The 20,375-nt window shown below is 53.7% G+C and overlaps 1 protein-coding gene and 1 long non-coding RNA gene across 3 annotated transcripts in view; one reads left to right on the top strand and one right to left on the bottom strand.

Annotated features, from left to right (window-relative positions):
• CCDC25 (coiled-coil domain containing 25) overlaps positions 1 to 14,397 on the top strand; it is a 41,102-nt gene extending 26,705 nt beyond the window's left edge. The window contains exons 9-10 of one of the 2 annotated variants that reach the window (XM_054701076.1): positions 12,402 to 12,571; positions 13,984 to 14,397. In XM_054701076.1, the coding sequence (XP_054557051.1) occupies positions 12,402 to 12,571; positions 13,984 to 14,011 (198 nt within the window). In that variant the 3' untranslated portion in view covers positions 14,012 to 14,397. Of the gene's footprint in view, positions 1 to 503; positions 1,311 to 12,401; positions 12,572 to 13,983 lie in introns of those variants that run through there. The other variant, XM_037526505.2, reaches the window with a different exon arrangement.
• A 3,460-nt stretch (positions 14,398 to 17,857) lies between these two features.
• On the bottom strand, positions 17,858 to 20,172 carry LOC119257020 (uncharacterized). The gene is made up of 3 exons (XR_005127960.1): positions 20,093 to 20,172; positions 19,609 to 19,678; positions 17,858 to 18,320 (listed from the first exon to the last, which is right to left on the bottom strand). It is a non-coding gene; the product is annotated as an uncharacterized LOC119257020 (long non-coding RNA).
• Positions 20,173 to 20,375: the final 203 nt, after the last annotated feature.

The raw sequence follows: 20,375 nt of genomic DNA, 5'->3' as shown, positions 1-20,375 counted from the left end.
ACTTGGCAACTCACCTGCGTGAAACCTTCTGATGACTTCCTGTCCAAAAAAACCATCTTGTGAAGTCACAAATAGGTGACCACCTTGAAGGCCAAAAATACTTGGGGTAGGAGCAGCGTTGTTGGTCAGACACGGAGGCAGCCTTCACTCGGCCTCACGCTGTGGTCTGCTCAAGGAGGCGTCCGGCCTCCAAGCACCCATGCTGGCCTCCTCTGCGGCATCAGTGGGCTTCGCTCTGTGGTTTCGGAGTCGCCGTCACGTTTGCTGTGTCATCCAAGCTGCAGAATGACAGCTTAGTGAATTTTGCTGCTTCTCCAGCTCTTCTGAACCACCTACAACTGAAGGTGGAGATGCGATGAGGGAATTGTCTGTACTTTCTGACCTCTGGTGAGGCATGAGGGGGCTTGTTTGTTACGACTAATTCTGAATTGTTTTTTAATTGTTTGCTGTTCTAATTGAGTTGTTTTTAAGGCTCTTATGGTTCTCACTTTCTGTTTCCTCAGGATGGCAATGATTCAGACGAATTCATGTGAGTGGAGAGAAGGACCTTTGACAGATGTGAATTTAGGGACAGTTGCTGATATTTTGATGACACCTGTGGTCTGAGTTATAAACAACTGAAACTACCTTCCTTCTACACAAATATTAATCAGTTTTGGCATTTAAAAAATTGTTCCCCTTTTTTGCTGACAGAAAAGGATCAAAATATATGTATATATGTAATATTGTTGGACTTGAAGACAGCATTTAACTTTAGGAAAGTGAAAATATTTTTGCCAGAACATGTCTTGGTACCTCCTGGAAGTTGGCTGCCCTTGTTCTTGGAAAAGACTTTAGAACGAACCAGCTCTTTAGAGTATTTCTATTACTGTGGTTTGCCCCTGAAAATAGATGTCTTAAAAAGCGTTTCATATTCTTAAAATGTCTTTATTCTGTTAAGACTATATCGTGAGCATTACATGTGCGTGTCACCCCCACCCCGATTCCTGACTGGAAAGGCTCATGGACTTGGAAGATGACGGTGGTGTTTTCAGAAAATTGCTGCCCTCAAATTCCCTGTCCCTTGTGTTGTCTGCGTCTGTCAGGAGGGAGGTCCTGGGTCATCTGCTTGTCCTGGCTTCCAGCTCCCGCAAGCCTGCTGTCCCCGCGAGGCCGCCACCTGGGTATCAACACGTTTAAAGAAGTAGTCGGGGGCCTCCCCGGTGGCGCAGCGGTTGAGCGCTGGGTTGCGAAGCTGCCCGCAGCCTCTGAAATGCCAGTTCGATCCCCGGCTGCTCCCCGGCCACCGGAGGAGGGTCCCACATGGCGCGCAGACCTCTCCTGCCGCCCGCTGCTCCCCTCAGCAGTGTACTTCGGTCCTTCTGCCTGCTCTGCTCCCCGCTCTGGCTCTGGTGAATTCTCTCACCCTCCCGCGCTTCTGACCGTACCCAGTGCTTGTATAAATAAATAAATAAATCTTTAAAAACAAAAAACAAAGATAATTATAAAAAAAATAAATAAAGAAGTAGTCGGTGTTAATCAGGGTTGGGCCTTGGGCAGCTTGAACTGAGCACCAAATTGCCCAGGCCATGTGTTTTCACCTCCTGGGCCCTGGAGTCAGTCTGGGTGCTGAGGAGGGGAGCGGGAAGGGAAGCGCTTGCTCTCGGAGTGATAGTGAAGGTGCAGAGACCAGGCGTCTGTCTTGGGCTAATGGCAGAAAGCAGAAATCCACATGCGGTTATGGCTTTTGAAAGAATTGAGCGTTCTGCTGGCCAGCCAAGTAATGTGTTTGTTTACCCTGAAATAATATTTATCTTGAGTTGTAACCCCAGAGTTCAGATTTCTCAATTGTAGGCTCAGTGACGTAACATATAACGGCACTACTCATTCGAGCCGCCTGCCCTCCAGTGTGACTCTGAACAGAAGACACACTTTTATTGCAGCAGGTGAGGCAACCCCGTAGAAAGAGACAAAACCCAACAGTGAAAGGAGAGAACCAGGCTGCAGGCCGGGGGCCCTCCGCGCACAGCCGGCCTCCCCGGGAGCCTGCGCCGAGCCGGTCCCATCTCACTGTGCTGACTCAGCAGACCGGCCTCCAGCCGACGGCCTTCCCGTCGCCGCGCTTGGGGACTGTGGGTGAAGCCAGAAGACCTTCGTGTTTCCATTTATCCTGACTTGGTGGAGGCAGCTGAGCCGGAAAATTCCTGGAGCATAACTCAGAGGCCAAATTTTGAGAGGGGGCGGGGGAGATGATTCCAGAAATTAGTGATAAAGTGTGTGTGTCTGTGCGTGTGTGTGATGATTGTTAGCCCCTGGAGTCCTGTGATTTAAAAATATATAATAAAAGTATCATTTTTTTATTTAGAAGGAAGGACATTGTTATATAAATTCTTAGAACTTGCTGGTTATGAAACAGGTGGCCCTCATCCCTGTGCTGCTTTTGAGGGTGCTGCAGCTTTTTTTTTTTTAAATCCTCATTCACCATAGGCTCAAGCCAGCGGGTCACAGGGCTGCGTCTGCCTCCAGGTCTCCTGGGTCAAAGTGGGTGACCCTTCCCTGACGCACACTTTGACAAAGCAGGGTCTGTGCTTCAGTGAGACAGCCCTGCCCCCTGGCTACCAGGGCTCGTGTTGGACCCCCAGCCACAAACATCTGAAATGGGGAGACTTGGCCTCTAGCAGTCACCTCTGACTTTGCACTGCTTCTGAAGGCCTGCTCCGGGCCCCGCGTTACAGGTAAACAGGTAAATACTTCTGTCTTCATCGTCGTGTGAGGGGCCCAGGAACCCTTAAATGTTTCATAATGGCGTACACCGGTTTAAAATGTCAAGGCCACCCTCCTAAATTCTCCAAGTCACATTCCCAGCTCTCCAACCCTCTAGTGCGCATCTCCCCCACCTCGGGCTGCTTGTGGGGTAGTTTCCCCGCCTTCCTTGGAGAGAAGGACCTGTCTTCTGGGCAACGACTTCAGTGCGACAGGCCAGACTGAGGTCATCTCGTGCTTGTTGGCACATGTCCTAAGCTGCAGGAAAGTTCCAGGACGTGGGTGGGTGATGTTATAAGCCGTGCCTCGCTCAGATCCGTGCTTCCTGAGGAGCTCCCACGCTGCCTGCGGTGCCCCGCTCGGCTCCATGTGCACCGGCCGGGGCAGCCAAGGCTGGAGGCCGGGACGTGAACCCAGACACCCGCTGGAGTTTGCTATTTCTCAGCTCCGGGGAGTGAGTGTCAGTATGTGCAGGCTGATAAAAGAAGGGGGAGGAAGGAACTCTCAAGTCTGCATTGCTTTTCATTCCCACAGCACCCACCCTGTAAGCACCGCGGTCATAAAGACGAGTGTCCTGATGCGCCCCTCCCCGGACGCGGCCACGCTCATGAGTGCTGGTTTCTGCTGCAGCTGCTCGCCTTGCAGAGAGAAGGCTAACATTTGCTATGGTTTCTGGGGTATGCATATGAGAAGTGGGGTCCTTCCGGCCGAAGGGCTGGTCAGTTGGTTTTTGGCCTGGTGGTCAAATCCACCACCCACTGGTTAAAATTACTGAAAAGGGTAAAGAGGAAGATGTTCTTTGAGGCAGTGCTCGTCTCTAGCTCGGCCTCCCAGAGCGCCTCAGTGGTGAAGCCCTTAGCTGTGTTACATCATGACCCTCAGAACTGAAGAGTTGACCTTCCACTGAGGATCGTGTCTCGACAAGGCTCTGCCTGGCTTCAGAACTAGACTGGCTTTAAGGAGAGCGTTTGAAAGGGAAGTACGGTCGGAAGAGGACAGGGCTTACATTCCCCCTGGTTCCAAACAGCTTCCTCTTCAACAGGAAGGCAGGAGAGGGTCTGCGTCCCTGTCCCCAAGCCCCAGAGGAGGCCTTTTCTGCTTCATCCATCTTCTGCCTTGGTGGGGAGCCTCCTGCCGCCATGTTTGAGAGCAGCTGTGACCAGGGCTTTGTAACAGCGAAGGCTTGGCGGGCACGGCAGCCCCCTGGGGACCTGCGCCTCCTTCCTTTCCCTCACGTCTGCCCAGACACGTTCACGGATCAGGGATTCAAGGGGGCAAGAGAACAAGCCTCCCCTCCGCTCGGTCACTCCTCCCTCCAAGGGGCCGTAACCCCCACTGCGGGCGTCACCCCCTGCAATGTCCTGGGCTTTCAAGGCGGGAAGAATTTTATTTTTTTTTTTATGACCAGGTCCACGGGGTTCAGAAACAGAAGGTATAGATAGGCCGTAGGGTAGACTGGGGGGAAGCACAGTATGTGGGAGACTGCCGCGGGAGATAGGTGTCACTTACACGCCTGTCCAAGCCCACAGCTGAGGGACACGAAGCGTGGACCCTGAAGTCAGCCGTGACGGGTGACCGTGGGTCATCGAGTGTGACGGGGCTGCTCTGGGGCGGGCTCTTGACAGCACAGTCGGGGGCTGCGTGATGTGAGGCTGGGGGAAGGGACCTGTCCCTTCTCCACTTTGCAGTGAACCTGAAGCTAAAAAATAAAATCTACTTAAAAGAAGCAGCAGGTGTAAGGTGAAGTGTCCCCAGCTCCCCTTCTTGGGGCAACGTGTTGCTGTTTTTTATTGGAGGCTCTGGATCTGCACTGAGCTCTGCTGGCGGAACCTGCCGCCCCCTGCCTGGACGGACAGGCCACGGGTCAACTGAGGAGGGCGGAGAGAGGCACTGGCCCCACGAGAAGATGCCCTGCGTCACCCCCACCGCTGGGGCTCAGGCGGTTGTGGAGAGAAACCGGAGCATGATGAGTCGGCCCCTGCCGGGGCGGCGTTACAGTTACGGGTCGGTCATCTCAGCAAACTGCCGTGTTCCCCTGAAGTCTGCGCTCAGTGCGAGAGACCCAGGGCAAGGCAGTGACTTCCTTTCATCTCACTTTGTACCCGGTGGGAAGGGGAGGAGGTGGGGACAGGACTGCCCTCGGGCGACGCAGATGTCCCTTTGATGCGCCCTCCCGCCCCCAGCCTGCTCCTCGCCAGCCTCGTGTCCTGGACCCGTCCACGCTTCAGAAAGGCCCGGGGGACAGGTCTCGTGGGCGAGAATGTGCAGTTTTTTATGGGAGAGATTTTACCTTTAGACGGTGGGTTTTCAGCTCTAACTGCCGCTTTTTTTTTTATATACAATAGCTGGGTTTCAGACGAGAGGCGCGGGAGGGTGAGAGGATTCACCAGAGCCAGAGCGGGGAGCAGAGCAGGCAGAAGGACCGAAGCACACTGCTGAGGGGAGCAGCGGGCGGCAGGAGAGGTCTGCCGCGCCATGTGGGAATCTCCCTGGCCAGCCGGGAATCGAACCCTCACTGCAGAAGCTGCAGACAGCTTCACAGCCCTGCGCTCAACCCGCTGCGCCACCCAGGAGGCCCACTAACTGCTGCTTTTCTGCAAAGTGTCTCCTGTCCGCTCTGAACCTCCTTCCGTCCAGTGGGACTTGGGGACCAGCGCTGGAGCAGGGGTTACGTCCAGTGGCATAGGGGTCAGGCAGGAATGGAAATGAGGGCCTTTGGCGGCCTCTCCCCCAGGGGGCAGCCTCGTCTCAGCTCCAGGGACACTCGCCAGGGGAAATAAGGTTTTATAGAAGTCACTGAATAACTAACTGATTTGCTGGAAGCCCTGACCTTCTCAGGACGGGAGGAAAATCACCTTCAACAGGCTCCAATTGCTCCTCCCCATCCTTGGATAACATCTTGATGACCAGATGACATTCCGGGACTTCCTCATCCCTTTCGAACACAAGAACGGTTCCTACAAGAATTACAGGTTCCGTATGGGAATGAACAACCCCTCTCTTGGAAATCAAAACTTTAATCACAAACACAATTTAAAACGTCAGCCCACCCTCTAGTTCACTCTGTCCCCTCCAACTCATCCCCTCGGCCCCCCACCTCCAGCAGCTGGATCCTCCAGAGGGGGCCACGGGAAAGCAAGCGAGGCAAGTTGTTTTTTTTTTAAAGATTTATTTATTTTTATACAAGAGCTGGGGTACAGGCCAGAGGTGCGGGAGGGTGAGAGGATTCACCAGAGACAGAGCGGGGAGCAGAACAGGCAGACTGACTGAAATACACTGCTGAGGGGAGCAGCGGGGAGACAGGAGAGGTCTGCGCGCACCATGTGGGCTTCTCGCCAGCCGGCGGGATGGAACCGGCGCTGCAGAGGCTGCGGGCAGCTTCACAGCGCTGCGCTCAACCCGCTGCGGCACCGGGGAGGCCCGCGAGGCAAGTTGAAGGGGTTATCGCTTGACCCCAGCGCCGGAGAGCGGGGTCTCGCGCCAGACAATGACCCTGGGGACTAGAATGCGGATGGACTCAACTGCTTGCGCTCGGCCTCGGGACTGGGGAAGAGCCAGTGGGAAATGACATGAATCCGGTTTTTAAGTCAGATTTGTACCAGGCCCTTCTGTGGGCTGCATGTTGCCCACAGCGCCTCAGTTTGAGGGCTCTGGGCTAGAACCAGGACTGAGGTCCCCTCCGCCCTCACCGGCTGTGAATTTACGATTTCCTACTTGAGTCAGAGCCACTAAAGTCATCCCAGGTTTCCCCATAGCAGGGTCCTTCTCTGCTCCTCCCCCCGGGACTCCGGGTGACCGAGGCCTGCTGGAGTGGACACCAGGGGTGGCCTGGAGCGACAGGAGCTGAAGGATGGGCCAGCAGGTGGCAGGAGGGAGTAGCTGGGCTGAGGTTCCATCCAGCTGTGTTCCTCTGGCCGGGAGTCCAGTGTGGCGGGTGGTCAGATAGGGTGAACGCGGGATTCAGGGGACCCCGGTGCTGAGAATCTTGAGGCGCTCTGGAAATCCGTGCTTTTCAGGGGGGTCTCAAAGCTCTTTGTAGTTGAAGTCTTAGAAGATGTGGCAGGACAGTGCCTGAGCTTTCACAAGCAAATGGCTGTCTGGACACAAGGCTGATGCTGAAAAGCAAGTCTCTTGGTTCAGAGTCAGCTTGTGGCTTTCGTGCTCCGGTTTCATCAAACTGTATGATTTCATGGTGTGGCAGACCCAGGCGGGGCCGGGGCAGGTGCACCACGGCCAGACCTGCTCTCCTAGCCCTCCACACCGACCCGATCTCCAGCCTCAGCACGCCGCGTCCGGAGCCGGGAGTCCATGGTCATCAAAGCTCCTTGGCGGCTGCAAAGTGACTGTGGAAGCGCAGCCAGCCTGACGTCTGCCCTTCACAGGCTTTGGGGCCACCCGGGCCATGAATTCCTGTTCCATGGAGCAGCCTTAGTGTTTGAAGACCGCTGTCACGTGGACCTAGGCCGCTCCCGCGCACCCCATGAGCAGGAAAAGCTGGGCTGAGGACAGAGGGCGGCCCCTTTGCACCACTAGGTCACGCCCCAGCTCAACCCCCAGCAGAGCTGCTCCCCAGTCTGGTTGGGGTCCTGGTCGAGACCCTTCTCCAAATGCTGCCTGGACTCACTGGCCGTGGAATCCGAGTCTCCACCCGTTCTGTTGTCTAGACTGTTGGCACTTTGGGGATTTTTTTTTAGGATTTTAGATTTATTTCCTTTATTTCCTTTTACTGTAAAATGTAACAAACACCCCAACGACTGCGTGGAAAGATGTATTCCTTTTCAAGGATAGTAACACAAAGAACTGTGTCCTGTTGCCCAGACTAAGTAACACAGCCCCCGCCCGGGCCGCCCCGGTCCCCGGCCGTCTCCTGCCGCTGTGCGGCCTGCCCCTCGCTGCCTTCGGTTTCTCCCCTGTGTGTGTTTCCCAAAACCACGCCACTGGGCCTGTGTCTTGGTCTAAATGCAACCTGATGGTGATGTTTTTCTCTGACTTGCTTCTTTCACTCAATGTTCTTTCTCAGTGAATTTCCCCTGTTAGTGCTTTCTTCTTGGTACGGACTGAGTGAATTCTGACTGTTCCCTCTCACATCATCCGCTTTACAAATATTACCTGCTTGTTTGTGAACATTTCTCCCGTATTGCCATCCTAAAACTTTGGAAAAACATAGAAAGGGTAGGCCTCAGGTAGGGGATTCTGCAGACTTCTAGAAGCATCCCTGCTGCATCGTGGATTACTCGGCACTCGGGGGCACACTTACCAGCTACTACCAGTCCCTGTTTTACTTTCCCTCGGCCTACTTCCCCACCTGCTCACCTGGGACCAGAAACACCTGGCTTGATACCTGGATAAACGATCACGTCCTCTCCTGAGGGACCAGGCCAGCCACCTTGTTAAAATGCGGCACAGAGGACTCGCGCTGGCTCCTGGAACTGTGGCCCTGGGCTAAGATGGGTGCGAGCTCACCGAGCCTGCCGATTTGGGAAATCATCTTCCCCTTTGGAAAATCAGAATCATGCTTTCTGATCTCCGGTCTTGCTTTCCCTGACTCCTCAGAGTTCCCAGATAAGACTTGGGTGCCCCCTTCAGCAGCCTTCAGCACCTGGCGACCCTCAGCTGGGCATGTAGGGCAGCAGTGGGCGGGGAGGGGAAGCCATGGGCCCCCGGAGACACGGAGGCGAGTCCTGAGCAGACGGGAAGGGACGAAACTCCTAGTGACTGATTTCCAGAAAGTGGTAGATGAGGTCACTTTTGGCAGTTGGCAGCGGGAGAGGGGTTAGGAATTTGGGGGTGAAGGGGCAAGGTGAGTGAGTCACAGGAACAAAGAGCGCACTGTTCCGAGAAGCCAGCCCGGTGCCAAGAGGAAGTGGGAGTGAGGAGGATTTGGTGACTGGTCCGTTTAGCAGGGAATGATAACTCGGTCCACCTGCCAGCACAAGGCCCCGGGGGAGGAAGACGCGGGGCTGCAGGTGCAGCCGCTCTGCCCGCTGAGTGAGGCCCTGTGTGAGGGCAGCACCCGGGGCTGGCCCAAGCCCCAGGGAAGGCCTCAGATGGAAGGAGGGAGGTGTGGGAAACGGGTCTGGAGAGGCCAGTGGGTCCTGGTAGAAAGGCAGAGGGTGAGCGAGGGACGCGCAGAGCAGGGTGACGTGTGGCCTGGGGCTCGTGCTGCTGCTGAAGGTAGCAGGATGAGGCTGTGGGGTGCACTCAGGCTCCGGTGGGGCTCCCCTGCTGGGGAGCACTGGCAGTCGGGGTGCCAGATCCACGTTTAGTGCCAGATCACTAGAGATGAACGTGCCAGAACGGGATGGACGTCACAGGAGAAGCAGCGGACAGCAGCAGGTGAAGGGTCTGGAGCTGCAGCAGGAACAGGCAGAGTTTCCTGCATGGCCATAGAACGCACTGGCAGCGGCTTATCCCCGGAGGACAGGGGAAAGCCAGTCTGGTGAAGGAGAGACGGTGGAGGTGGAGAATGGGTGGAAATTGGCAGTGATCTGGCTGCAATGCAGCGGCCTTGGGGCAGCAGCTCTGGAAGTTCAGGGAGGGGACAGCCGGTTGGGCAGTGCAGGGGAGCAGGGGCCTGCAGGTCAAGGGCGGGGGCTGTGGACAGCAGGGGGAGGGCGCCCTTGGGAGGCCTGTGTGGGGACAGATGCAGCCTCACTGAGCTCGAGCCACCCCCACCGGGTGGGGTGATGAAGGTGCTCTCCCTTTGTGGGTGCAGAAGCTGGGGAGAGCCGAGCATACCCCCAGCTGGGGCCAGCAGGCCTGTGTCATGTTCAGCCCAGGGGCACCTGCCCCGAGGGGAGCTCGCAACAGCCCGGTCTCCTCCCACGCCATGCTCATGAGTTTTCCCAGAACAGACCAAGCGTGTGAGGCGAGGAAAACATGTTTGGCTTCCAAATCCAAGTAGCAACCAGCACAGCCCAAGGCATGTAACTAACGTCCACAGAGGTCAAGAGTGTTGAGACGCAGCGTTCGTGAACATTCTGCTCCCTGGGAAGCTCAGCCCACATGGGCTGCGGAGGAGTCACCCCTGCAAGTGGACCCCTGCCCGAGCGGAGGGGGCCCCCGAGGCCTGCATGACCTGGACAGCCCCCTCACCCGCCAGCCTCTCCCGCTCAGCCCGCCCAAGACCACCAGGCGCCCCTCAGCTGTTCCTCGGCGGCCACACAAAAGGCCGGGACCACCCAGTGCCTGTGCCCCGCCTGGGCTGCGGAGCCTTTGACCAGCCCTGCCCTGTCGCCTATTTGTGTTTCTTTCTGTTTTGTTTCTGGCTTTATTTTATTTCTTTGTGTTTCTGGCTCTCCCCCCGCAGCTCCCCCCTCCAGCCTTTGTTACCAACTGCCACGCTATATGTATTTTTTATTTATGTGTTGGACTTGATCCCTGACTCCCCCGGGGCCGGGGTTTTTGTTAACTCCCTACCTCGGTCCCAGAACCGTGCCCGGCTCCTAGTCGGCGCTCAAGAAATAGCTGATGAATGGATACAATTTTCAAAATCAACATTTTTTAAAAAAAGCTTCAAATTTTATAGCAAATCCCAATATAATCTAATGGGTGACATGAATACAGCTTACTGCATTTCTTGGAAGGTGACGTGGGGCTCCCCAAAAAAGAGCAGAGGGCTGGGGGGATCTTTAAATGGCCTTGCTCATGGAATGGTGGGCGGAGGGGAGGGCAGGGGCGGCGGGCGGAGGAGAGGGCAGGGGCGGCGAGAGGCCTGGAGGAGCAGAGGCAGAGCAAAAAGAACCTAGAGCCTTGGGGATCAGTCAGGGCAGAGACAGGCCCTGATTTGATCATCCAGGAGCCACAGTCTAGAAGTGGGGTCAGGCCTCCCGGGCCGTTCTCTCTCTGCAGGCCCCACACCCCCTTCGTGGGGTACAGTGAGCGTCTTAGCAGAGACGGGTGGGGTCCCCTCATTGCATAGGCCCTTTCGGGGCCTCCATCCCAGCTTGCGTCTGTACTGTTCTCTTCCTTAAAGAGGACTCTTGCCCCATTGCTCAACTTCAGGTTCCTCCAAGTGGGGATCCTCCCAATTTTAAGCAGCGCACGAGTGACCCTCCTCCTGGGCCCTCCAGGCCCCAAAGTGGGAGGCGCTGTTCCTGCCGCCTTGGCTCAGCGAGGCCCTGCAGCAGCCGGACTGGACAGGAAAGAAATGGAGCAGTTGGGGGAGGCAATCCTTGCCCTCCCCAGAGCTAGGGACTTTGCCCTTGGGCATTACTGGAAACCTAAAGGGAGAGGCAGGCCCTGACAAGGGCTGGGATGGTGGTCAGGGGAAGATAGGGGTCCTTCCCAGGATGCCTCTCTGGCCCCTCTGAGCTCCAAAATAAAAGGTGCTGCGAGGACCTGCGCCTGCTGCTCACGTGAAGAACCAAAGGGTTTCACCTGGGGGCCAGGCTCCTCCCAGCCTCTGCCTCCCGCTAGGGTACGGGGCCATTCGCCTCAACTGGGCTCTTCCACCTGCCTGGGCAAGGCTGGAGACTTACGGGGGTGGGGGGCCCTCAGCACCTCTTGATTCTCATGGGCCAAAGGAGGTCCGTGTCCTCCTCACCCAGACCGCTAGCATCTCTTACCATGTCCACAGCGCCCCAGCGTGGCTCAGTCCTCTCTGGAGGGCAGCCTTGGTCCCCTCTCATCTTTTGACCGCCCCTGCTTATCCCTGAAGGCTTGCCTTGCGCACCCCACGGACGCCGTCCCCGCCAGCGGCGTGTGAGTTACCTGCTCCTTCCCCGTGTTCCGAGACTGTGACGATCTCTAGGTTGGCACTTCTCAGAGTACATCGCGATTGGCGATTGGTTCCAGGAGCGCAAGGCTGCGTCTTTACTCCCTAACCCGCGGGCCTTAACCCCCGTGGCAGGAGTCCTGAGTGAGTCAGGAGGCTGGGCTATTTAAAGGCCATTTGGAACGGAGACAATGAAGTTGCCAATGCAACATTTGCTCCTGCAGTGCACAAATACAGGAAGCTCAGGGGAATCAATAAACAAGAAATGTGCCCTGCAAGCACCTCCTCTGCGCCGGCGAGTGTTGTTGGGCCTTGAGGCCCCTTGCTGTTGGGCACATTGAATGAGGACTGACTGTGTGCTCAGCCTCGCACAGCCAGGCCTCACCTCCATCCTGAGAAATGGCCGTCCCCGCTTCTCCCCTCTCTCCCTGCGTGGACAGAACCGAGCTTGCTTGTTCTTTGTCCCTGAAAACTTGTTAAATGTCAAAAGTCCAACTGAGTTCACTTGAGAGATGTAATTGGCTTTATTAAATGAGTCATGGGTGGGCAGCTCCCCTGAGGCACTTAGAGACTCTCCAAAAGGCTGAGCAAAGCGAACAGCTTCACTGGCACAAAGAGGGCAAGAGGGGAGAAGAAGGAGTTATTTCAGGCTCTAGGTAAATTACCTGCGGGGCCCGGCACATGGTCTGGCGGCAGATGATCTCATTTTCCTCTGGGGATGGAGGAAGTTATTTCATCGCTGCTGACCAGAAAATTCCAAACTGACCAGTTAAGACCACATTGCCAGAGGAGCTGAAAACCAGTTCGTTTTGATGTTAAGTCTTGGTGGACTGAGTGTAAGCACCTCCATCTTGGGACTGTCTTTTTATAATTTTACTGTCTTTTTCTTTTTACATTTTTTCAATTTCTTTTTACAATTCTTTTTTGTGATTTCTTTGTATAGCCCCCTTCCGATCAAACGCTCACTCAGCTGAGAGAGGTTATCGAAGTCAAGGTTGCCGGCACCACTGCCAGGACCGCGCTCAAGCGCCCGGGATCTGCTCCTCTGCGTGGTGTCCATGGGTTATGGCGTTTCTGCTCAGCCCCTGCGATTTTTACAGAGCACTCTTTCAGGTTTGAAATCTTTAAGCTGGTCATTCTTGTCACTTCTTTCCTTACATCCCCATCTTAGGAAGATCATTTACTGGGTGGTTAGTGGCTGAAATATGCACAAAGGGCTCTGGAGGGTGTACAGCACCCCAGGGGCTATTATGTTATAGTCAGCAGGATCAGTCCCCGTGTTTGCTGTGCACTTCAGAGCCACAGTCCCAAGACCCAAACCAACCGAAATCAAGTAAGTCGGAGAAAGACCCCACTAAAAGAGTCACCATTTTAGCCGAGTGGTCTGTTCACTTGAGTTTCAGCTTCCCCAGAAGTGTTAATGCGGGGACGGCAGGTGGTATTGGCCACAGCACAGATAACCGAGGGCTCTCCTATTACCAAGAAGCATTTTGGCCACAGTCTAAGGATCTTTGTTGGACAACTAAGACCTTAGCAACTGAATCTGCAGTATCTTCCGTGTCGAGGAGGGATTTCTGATACATACTCACTTGTGTTCAGTCTTAACCAGGGCGGTAGGGACTGGCCAACGAGGCGGTAGGGACTGGCCAACTGGCCTGACTCCGGAATGGCCTCTGAGACTTGCTGGCGTCAATTCAGGGGAGGACCAGGGGTCATGGACGGATCTGAGCCTTTGACGATGCATGTAGCAGTTGGGACACTCACACCCCTTAGCAGGATACAGCCGGGAGATACAGCAGATGGCTTGATCTTCTCAGGCCAGCGCCAGAGTGGATGGGAGCAAAGAGAAGAAAGTTAATGTGCGAGGTGCAATCTGGTGTCCTGGGAGAGCTGAACACCTCAAGATGTCGTCTGCTTCCAGGGAGGAAGTTCCCTAGTGGTCATTTTAAATTTCAGTTGGCATAGAGTTCCCAGAGTCGGTGGGACCCAAAGTACAAGCCTCTGAAGCTTGGCTGCCATCCGGGTGCCAGCAGGGCCTGGTGGAGACCTTTCCAAGGAAATCAAGGGCAGTTCTGTGCTCTCAGTGACCCCAAGTCCAAAAGGTAGGAGAAAATTAGAAAAGTCACTCCTCCCTCTCTCAGTATTTGTACCTACATCTGCATCTCTTATTATTTTTTTGAGCAATTTCAATTAGAGAATTCAATTAGCAATTTCAATTTAGAGAAAAGATGCAAGAATACAAAGAACTTCCCTCCAGGCCTCCCATTTGTATTTCACCAGTCGCCCAGTGATATTCTAGCAAAGGATCCACACCCAGCTGGCACGACTCTCTAGTCTCCTTCAATCTGGAACAGTCCAGGACTTTTTTTTTTTTTAAAGGTTAAATTAGTCTTTGTAAGACCTTCTGCAATTGGGTTTATGTAACATTTCCTTGCGATTTGACCCAGGTTATATACTTGGGGGCCAGGAATATCTCACTGCACCCCCATTGGGTTTCATAATGATGTGGCCTTGTTCCACTCCAGGTGCTGTTCATTTCAATCACTTAATTAAGATGGTGTCTTATGCGAAGCGAAATAAGTCAGACGGAGAAAGACAAGCACCTCATGATTTCACTCTTACATGGAATTAAAGAAACAAAACAAATGAACAAACAACACAAAACAAATTCTTGGCGTCTGAGACGAGAGGGATGGTTACCGGAGGAGGGGGTCAGAGTGGGTCAAACCAATAAAGCTGCCAATTATGTGGTGGTGGATAAATCTGGACTTTTTTGCGGTGATTATGATGTTGTGTAGACAGATGTTGGAATATAGTGCTGTCTACCTGAAGCTTACATGGTGTCGTAAGCCAATGTTATTTCAATAAATGTTTTTAAAGGTGGGCTCTGCCAGTTTGCTCCACTGTAACTATGCATATTTGTAGCAATAATTGACATATTTGATTCACATTTACACTCTGTTCCAAGCATGGTGATCTTTGAAAATGTGTAATTATTCTATTTAATAACTCACTTCACCTACTAGTTTAGCATCCATTGTGGTTTTCAGCCTAAGTAATTATTATGCTGCCTGTAAAGTGTTTTTTTTCTAATTCCAGCTTTCTTTTGAATTTACTATCTGGCACCTTATTATCAGGAAACATTTTCTCTTTCCCCCAGGTGTTTGTTCTGCCAATGTGGATTCCGTAGTTTATTCAGTAGTTCAAATTCCACTAATATCAGTAGTTTTGATGTTTAAATTGTTCCAGATTTGCCTAGCAGGAGCCCCTTCAAGCTAGTTCCTAAGCCCTTTTGACATCAGCTATCATTCTTTGATCATTTTCCTGATTTCTGGATAAAAAAAAAAAGTTCCAACTCATCTTGCACTTTCCAGGCCCCAGCCCTTACCATTTAGAGCTTCTTATTTCTGGCTATTGTAACGTTTGTACCACTAATAACCAAATCATGCCATAAAGTAAATATGGCAGGTGTATCTTATTCCCAAAAACAATAGAAAACTCCCCAAATGAGGAAGTCGAAGGATATTAAGGACACAGGAAAGGTCAAACACAAATGGCCATGTGAAAAGATGATCTTTACTGAAAATAGAGGAAATGCAATTTAAATCACACAGATCATAGCTCACCTGCTAAGCAGTAGAAGACTAGAAGTTTGACCACGTATTTTGATTCTGATAATTCTGGAAGATGGAGGGTGGGTTGCAAAAACACCCTATTTCAACCCCCAGGTTAGACCTTTGGATCCCAGGAGAAGTTCACTCCAGCACCCCCAGAACACGGTGGGTTTGGAGAGGGAATATTTCCTTTGTGGCCTGTGTGGTTTTTTTGTGCCAGGTTTCGCTGTCAGCTCCGTCCTTCTTCCCACCTTGCTCGTGTGTTCATTAACCAGCAAATGCAATCATGTATCATTAAGACAACAACTCTTCCGTGATAGTGACGTATCCACTTTCATTTCCTGATCTAGATTGTTGTACTTTCTTATGGAAGAAAATGTTTTGTTCGTTGGAAAGAAGCTAAACATATTTAGGGATTATGGGACATTCATGCCAGCAATCAGCTCTCAGATGGTTTGGGAGGGAGGGAAAGTTATTTGTATTTTAATTACAACTTTTACATAAATTTGAAAAATGTATTCCAAACAAAAACATAACATTTAAAATATATGTCTTAGCTCTACCCATTAAAAAGAGTTGGCAATAATGGTCAACCAGTCCAGTGGATGCCTAGTGATGAAATCCTAGATGATGAAATCCAAGTATCATTTCCCACCAAAAAAGATCAGAGTTTCTTAAAGAATGTTGGATTGCAGGTCCCTGACAAAATATACAAGATAGGCCAGCAACATTCTGTTATGCATGAAAACAAGGAATTTATCAAAAGACAACTGAGGGGCCTCTCCGGTGAAGCAGCGGGTTGAGCGCAGCCTCTGCAGCGCGGTTTGATCCCTGGCCAGCCAAGGGAGATACCCACATGGCACCACAGACCTCTCCTGTCTGGTCCGCTGCTCCTCCCAGCAGTGTTTTCGGTCTGTCTGCCTGTTCTGCTCCCCGCACTGTCTCTGGTGAATTCCTTCACCCTCCTGCGCCTCTGGCATGTACCCGAGAGCTTGTACAAATAAGTAAATCTTTAAAAAAAAAAAAAAAGGACAACCGAGGCCAGGTCAGTAGAACGCAGGAAGTAACTGCAGGACCCCAGAGATGGAACTGTGACCGTAAATAAGACTGGACAGTGTAATAGGTTGAAACGCATCAAAATTGTTCACACCTGTGGTTCATAATCACAATAAAAATAATAGAACTCAGGTTGTCTTTGGATGAGAGAGTGGGGGACCCAACTATAAAAAGAAAGGGGATCAAGAATTCAGTCTGCCTTTGCTATAGAGACTGGGCCTCGAGGTAAATATCACTTGGGAGGAAAAGGCTCTCTCTGGAGGAACTGCAGCTGCCAGGGGAAGAGGCAACCCTGGAGCTAGCATTCGGCCAACGTTCGGCCAACCCCTCGGAACAAGTGGACCGAGAGAGTGATCATCAGTGTCCCCTAACACAAAGGGGAGACCAGCGACATTATGTGCCTCCCAGTGGTGCCTCCCCGATGGGGTGTTCTTGCTCAAAACCACAGCGCACAGCTAGAGGTTAACGCTCAGCCCACAGGAAACACAGCCATGTGCTGTATAAACAGCATTTCGGTCAAGGTCGGGCCGTATATGCCATGGTGGCCCCCAAATCACCACGACTTAGTGATGCCGCAGCCGTCGGGATTCCTCTGCCAGCAGCAGCCTCCCGCACCGTGTTCGCCGCGTCTCTGGCGGCACCGCTGCCCTGGTGCTGGCGGGAGCCTCCCCATGTTATGCTCATCGTCGTCCCTCTGTGCACAAAATCTGGGCTAGCGCCGCCCACAGAGGCCAGGCGGAGGGGACCGACGGTGGGAGCCTGACGAGCAGTAACCAGCCTGATTTTCCACTTTCCCTCCCACTTACTCCACCTTCACACACGGCTCCTGACGCGTGTCAGTCGCATCTTCTACGCCCAGGGGCCCACAGCTGCGCTTGGGGCAGGGAGGATGTTGAGAATATGACTGGCCTAATCCAGAAGGGGGAGGTGGGGGGCGCTACAGGAAAAGTGACCTGGTTTCTTGAACGTTTACAAGGAAAAAGAGGAAGCAGGAACCTGTAGATTCAGAAACGCAGGTCCCCTGACAACCGAATGCAGAGTGAGCGTTTTGGGGGAGTTTGAACACTAGTGTCTGGTGATGGCGCGGGTTTCCTCCGAAACGCTCCATGTTGGAGGCCGGGATGGAGTGGACACTGATGAAGTTGGAAGGAGCGTGGCTGAGACTTGGATTTTTTAAAAAACCTGGGGGATGGGTGCACAGTTGTTCATTGCTTTAAATTTCCAATAATAACTACATTTCTATGCGCCCCTAAATCCGATGTGCCTGATGATTTCTGCCCAGTCTGCTCTGGTGCCTCCCTTATTGGCTGGCCCCCACTTCTGAGGGGAGCTGGGGGTGGAGGGGGCTCGGAATTCACAGCCTCCAATAACAAACTTAAAAGGTGCTGGCGAGGCTCAAATAGCTGAGATACTACAGATGAAGGACCTGTGTGTGTAAAACGACACGCAGATGTAAAGAGAGATTTTTTTCAATTCCTTCCCTGAAGAGAATTTTTCTTGGCCCCGAGCTGTAAGATTATAGGAAGGAGCAGGGGAGGGAGAATTATTCATACCTCAGAGAAGTCTCTTTGATTTTCTGCAGCCACATACCAGTGAATTTGCTGAGCTGGGGCATCCTGACTGCTGCGCCCCAGAGGGAGCTGCACTGGCCCCCCACCCACCACCTGCAGGAAGGGAGGGGCTCGGGAGGGGGTGAGACCTTGCCAAGTGATGAGGCACATGACTCAGAGCTGGCTGCAGCCGGGCGTCAGCGCCTGCCATGCAAACGACCCAGCTGGACTTTCTGGCTGCCTTCCTGGGCCAGCACCCCATGCCTCTGGGCACACGAGGGCATTTGGGGGAAACCGGGCAGCTTTCCATGACACAGAGAGCCCCGCTGCTCCTTCGGGTCTGGGGTTCCCAGGGTGGGCGGTGGGAGGAGACTTTCCAGCTTCTTTGGACACCGCTCACCCCCGGAATTAATCGCTGAAGTTCTTTCCTTGGTGACTGTTGAGTTTCTCCAAATTCCATCTTCCTACCTGAGCAGCAAGGCAAGAGGCAAGGGCTGGAGGCTGCCTGCCGGATGGGCCTATGCGCTTACACACATCCTGGGGGGGCGCTGGTGGCTCCCACTAAGCTGCAAGCTCCATTGGCACAGGAACAAAATTGTATTGGATTCTCAGTGCCCAGCACGTAGTAGGTGCTTGATGAACCTTGTGGAACAAATGCATATATGAATAAATGATTGGAGTGTCATGTTCAGATGCAGAAAGTAAGACTCAGAGAAGCCAAGCAAGGGACTCCGGTGACCGCAGCTGGGACACACACCAGGCCCTCGTGCTCCAGAGCTGGTGTGCCCGGCTATGAGCCTTGTCCTGGCCTCTGGCTCAGAGACACTGCCCCCAAGGTGACTAATATCCAGGACCCCGAATGACTTGGTCCTCAGCATGATCTCTAGTTGCTTCCCCGATGGGGTCTGCCAGCCCCTGCAGGGACTTCCTGTCAGTCAAGAGCCTGAAAATAAGACAGGGCCTCAGAGGGAGGCAGGTTGGGCTGGGGAGGGTCATCCCCAGCCCATCCCTGTTCTTGGAGAGCCCCTCCCTCCCTTCCCTCTTCAGCTCCCTCCGGAGCCCGCACTCTCTCTGCCCTGAGAGATCACACTGTGAGGACTTTTGGGGGAGGTGGGTGGTAGGCCCCTTGCTGAGTGCTGCCTTAATGAGCTGGGGTGTGAGTTCCACTTTGGCCAGGTTCAGAGCGCCCTGCCCTCTCCGGAGAAGCCAGGCCTGAGAGCTCAGATTCGTTTTTGGCTTTTGAAGCAAAAATCTACTCAGAAAACATGATGTCACCAAGGATGGTTGACCGCCCTGTGGGGCTCCTGGCAGCAGAGACCCGTCTCCCATCTTCAGCTTGGCTGTCCTCCCTCAGGAGGGTGTGTGTGTGTGTGTGTGTGTGTGTGTGTGTGTGAGAGAGAGAGAGAGAAAAGAGAGAGAGCGACAGAGAGAGCCCCTCAAACTAGAAACAAATCCCATGCAGGGATTCTGTAAATGGTTTTTAAATTTAAAATTTTTTGTTATATACTCCAAAAGTTTATTTTTGTTGTGTTGAGCTCATGTGTTCCTTTTCCCTCCACGTGCCACATTAGCGTGAACGGTCCTGTAAATGCTCGTGTTAACTCCCTCGCGCCCCACAGCTGACCCCACCCGGGGACTTGGAGCTGTTGGAAGGGACAGCAGGGAGGCGAGGAGAAGGGCAGGTGGCTGCTGCTTCCATGCTGCCCCCGCTGGCGTCTTGAGGGCCCTGGCAGCCCCAGGGACTGTGAGGCCAGCACACACTACGGGCCCCTCCTCCCTCCTGCTCCTTCTGCTTTGACCCCCACCCCCCGCACTTGAGGTGCTCCCTCACCTCCTCTTTCCTTCCTCTGCTGCCCTTCTCCTTGCCTTTAGCTAATAACATCTGACCTTTACCCACTGGTAGACGTCAACCCCTTGTTTGGCTAAGTACCTTCCATGATGGATCATTTCATCTAAACTCTTGTCTTCCTTTATGGTTTTGCACAAGTAACTTTTGTTCCCTGTAAAAAAAATTAAAAAGTATAGGTGAGCAAAACCCAAGCAAAAAAATGGAAGTCACCCCATAAGTGCACTGACATTCGGTGTATGTTTCCCCAGATTCCACTCGAAGAACAGAGTCTCCAGCAGGGAGTAGAGGTTCTTTAGAAGACGGGAGTCCTGGGAGGGAGCTGAAGGCCCCCCTCCAGCTCCCCACCCCCTCGCCTGGGCCTCAGTTTCCCCCAGGCTGCACCTGCCTGCAGACCTGCCCTGGGTCACACCCAGCGGGACCCGGGCGGCCGCAGCGGCCTCGCCACCACGTGGAGACCAGGACCCGTGTGTCCAGCAGCCCCCACCCCTCCACCCTGGGCCTCACCCCGCCTTCTCAGCTTTCTCTTTTTCTGCTAACGCTCTGGAAACGCGCAGTAACAACACACCTGCATAACCACACAAAGTGCTGCCCCAGCACTTTGCCACGTTCAGGCGCTCCCCGCCAGGCGCAGGTGCCGCCCGCTGCAGGCCGAGGCCGGGGCCGGGCCGGGCTCCCTCTCCGTGGCGGCGTCAGCGGCTCCTCCTGCCCCAGCGCGTCGCGCGGCCAAGTTTCCGCGGCCCCGTGTCCAGGGACGCCAGGCCAGGCTGCGGGTGTGGGTCCTGGGCAGGAAGGACTTTCATGTGGGTGCCAGCTGGGCTCCGGGGCCTGGCAGGGCTGCGAGGGAGAGC

This window comes from Talpa occidentalis, unplaced genomic scaffold (genome assembly GCF_014898055.3).
Source record: "Talpa occidentalis isolate TD23 unplaced genomic scaffold, MPIMG_talOcc4v2.1 talOcc4.4, whole genome shotgun sequence".
NCBI lineage: Eukaryota > Metazoa > Chordata > Mammalia > Eulipotyphla > Talpidae > Talpa > Talpa occidentalis.
The sequence above is the reverse complement of the archived record's forward strand: the minus strand, read 5'-3'. Positions and strand labels throughout refer to the sequence as shown.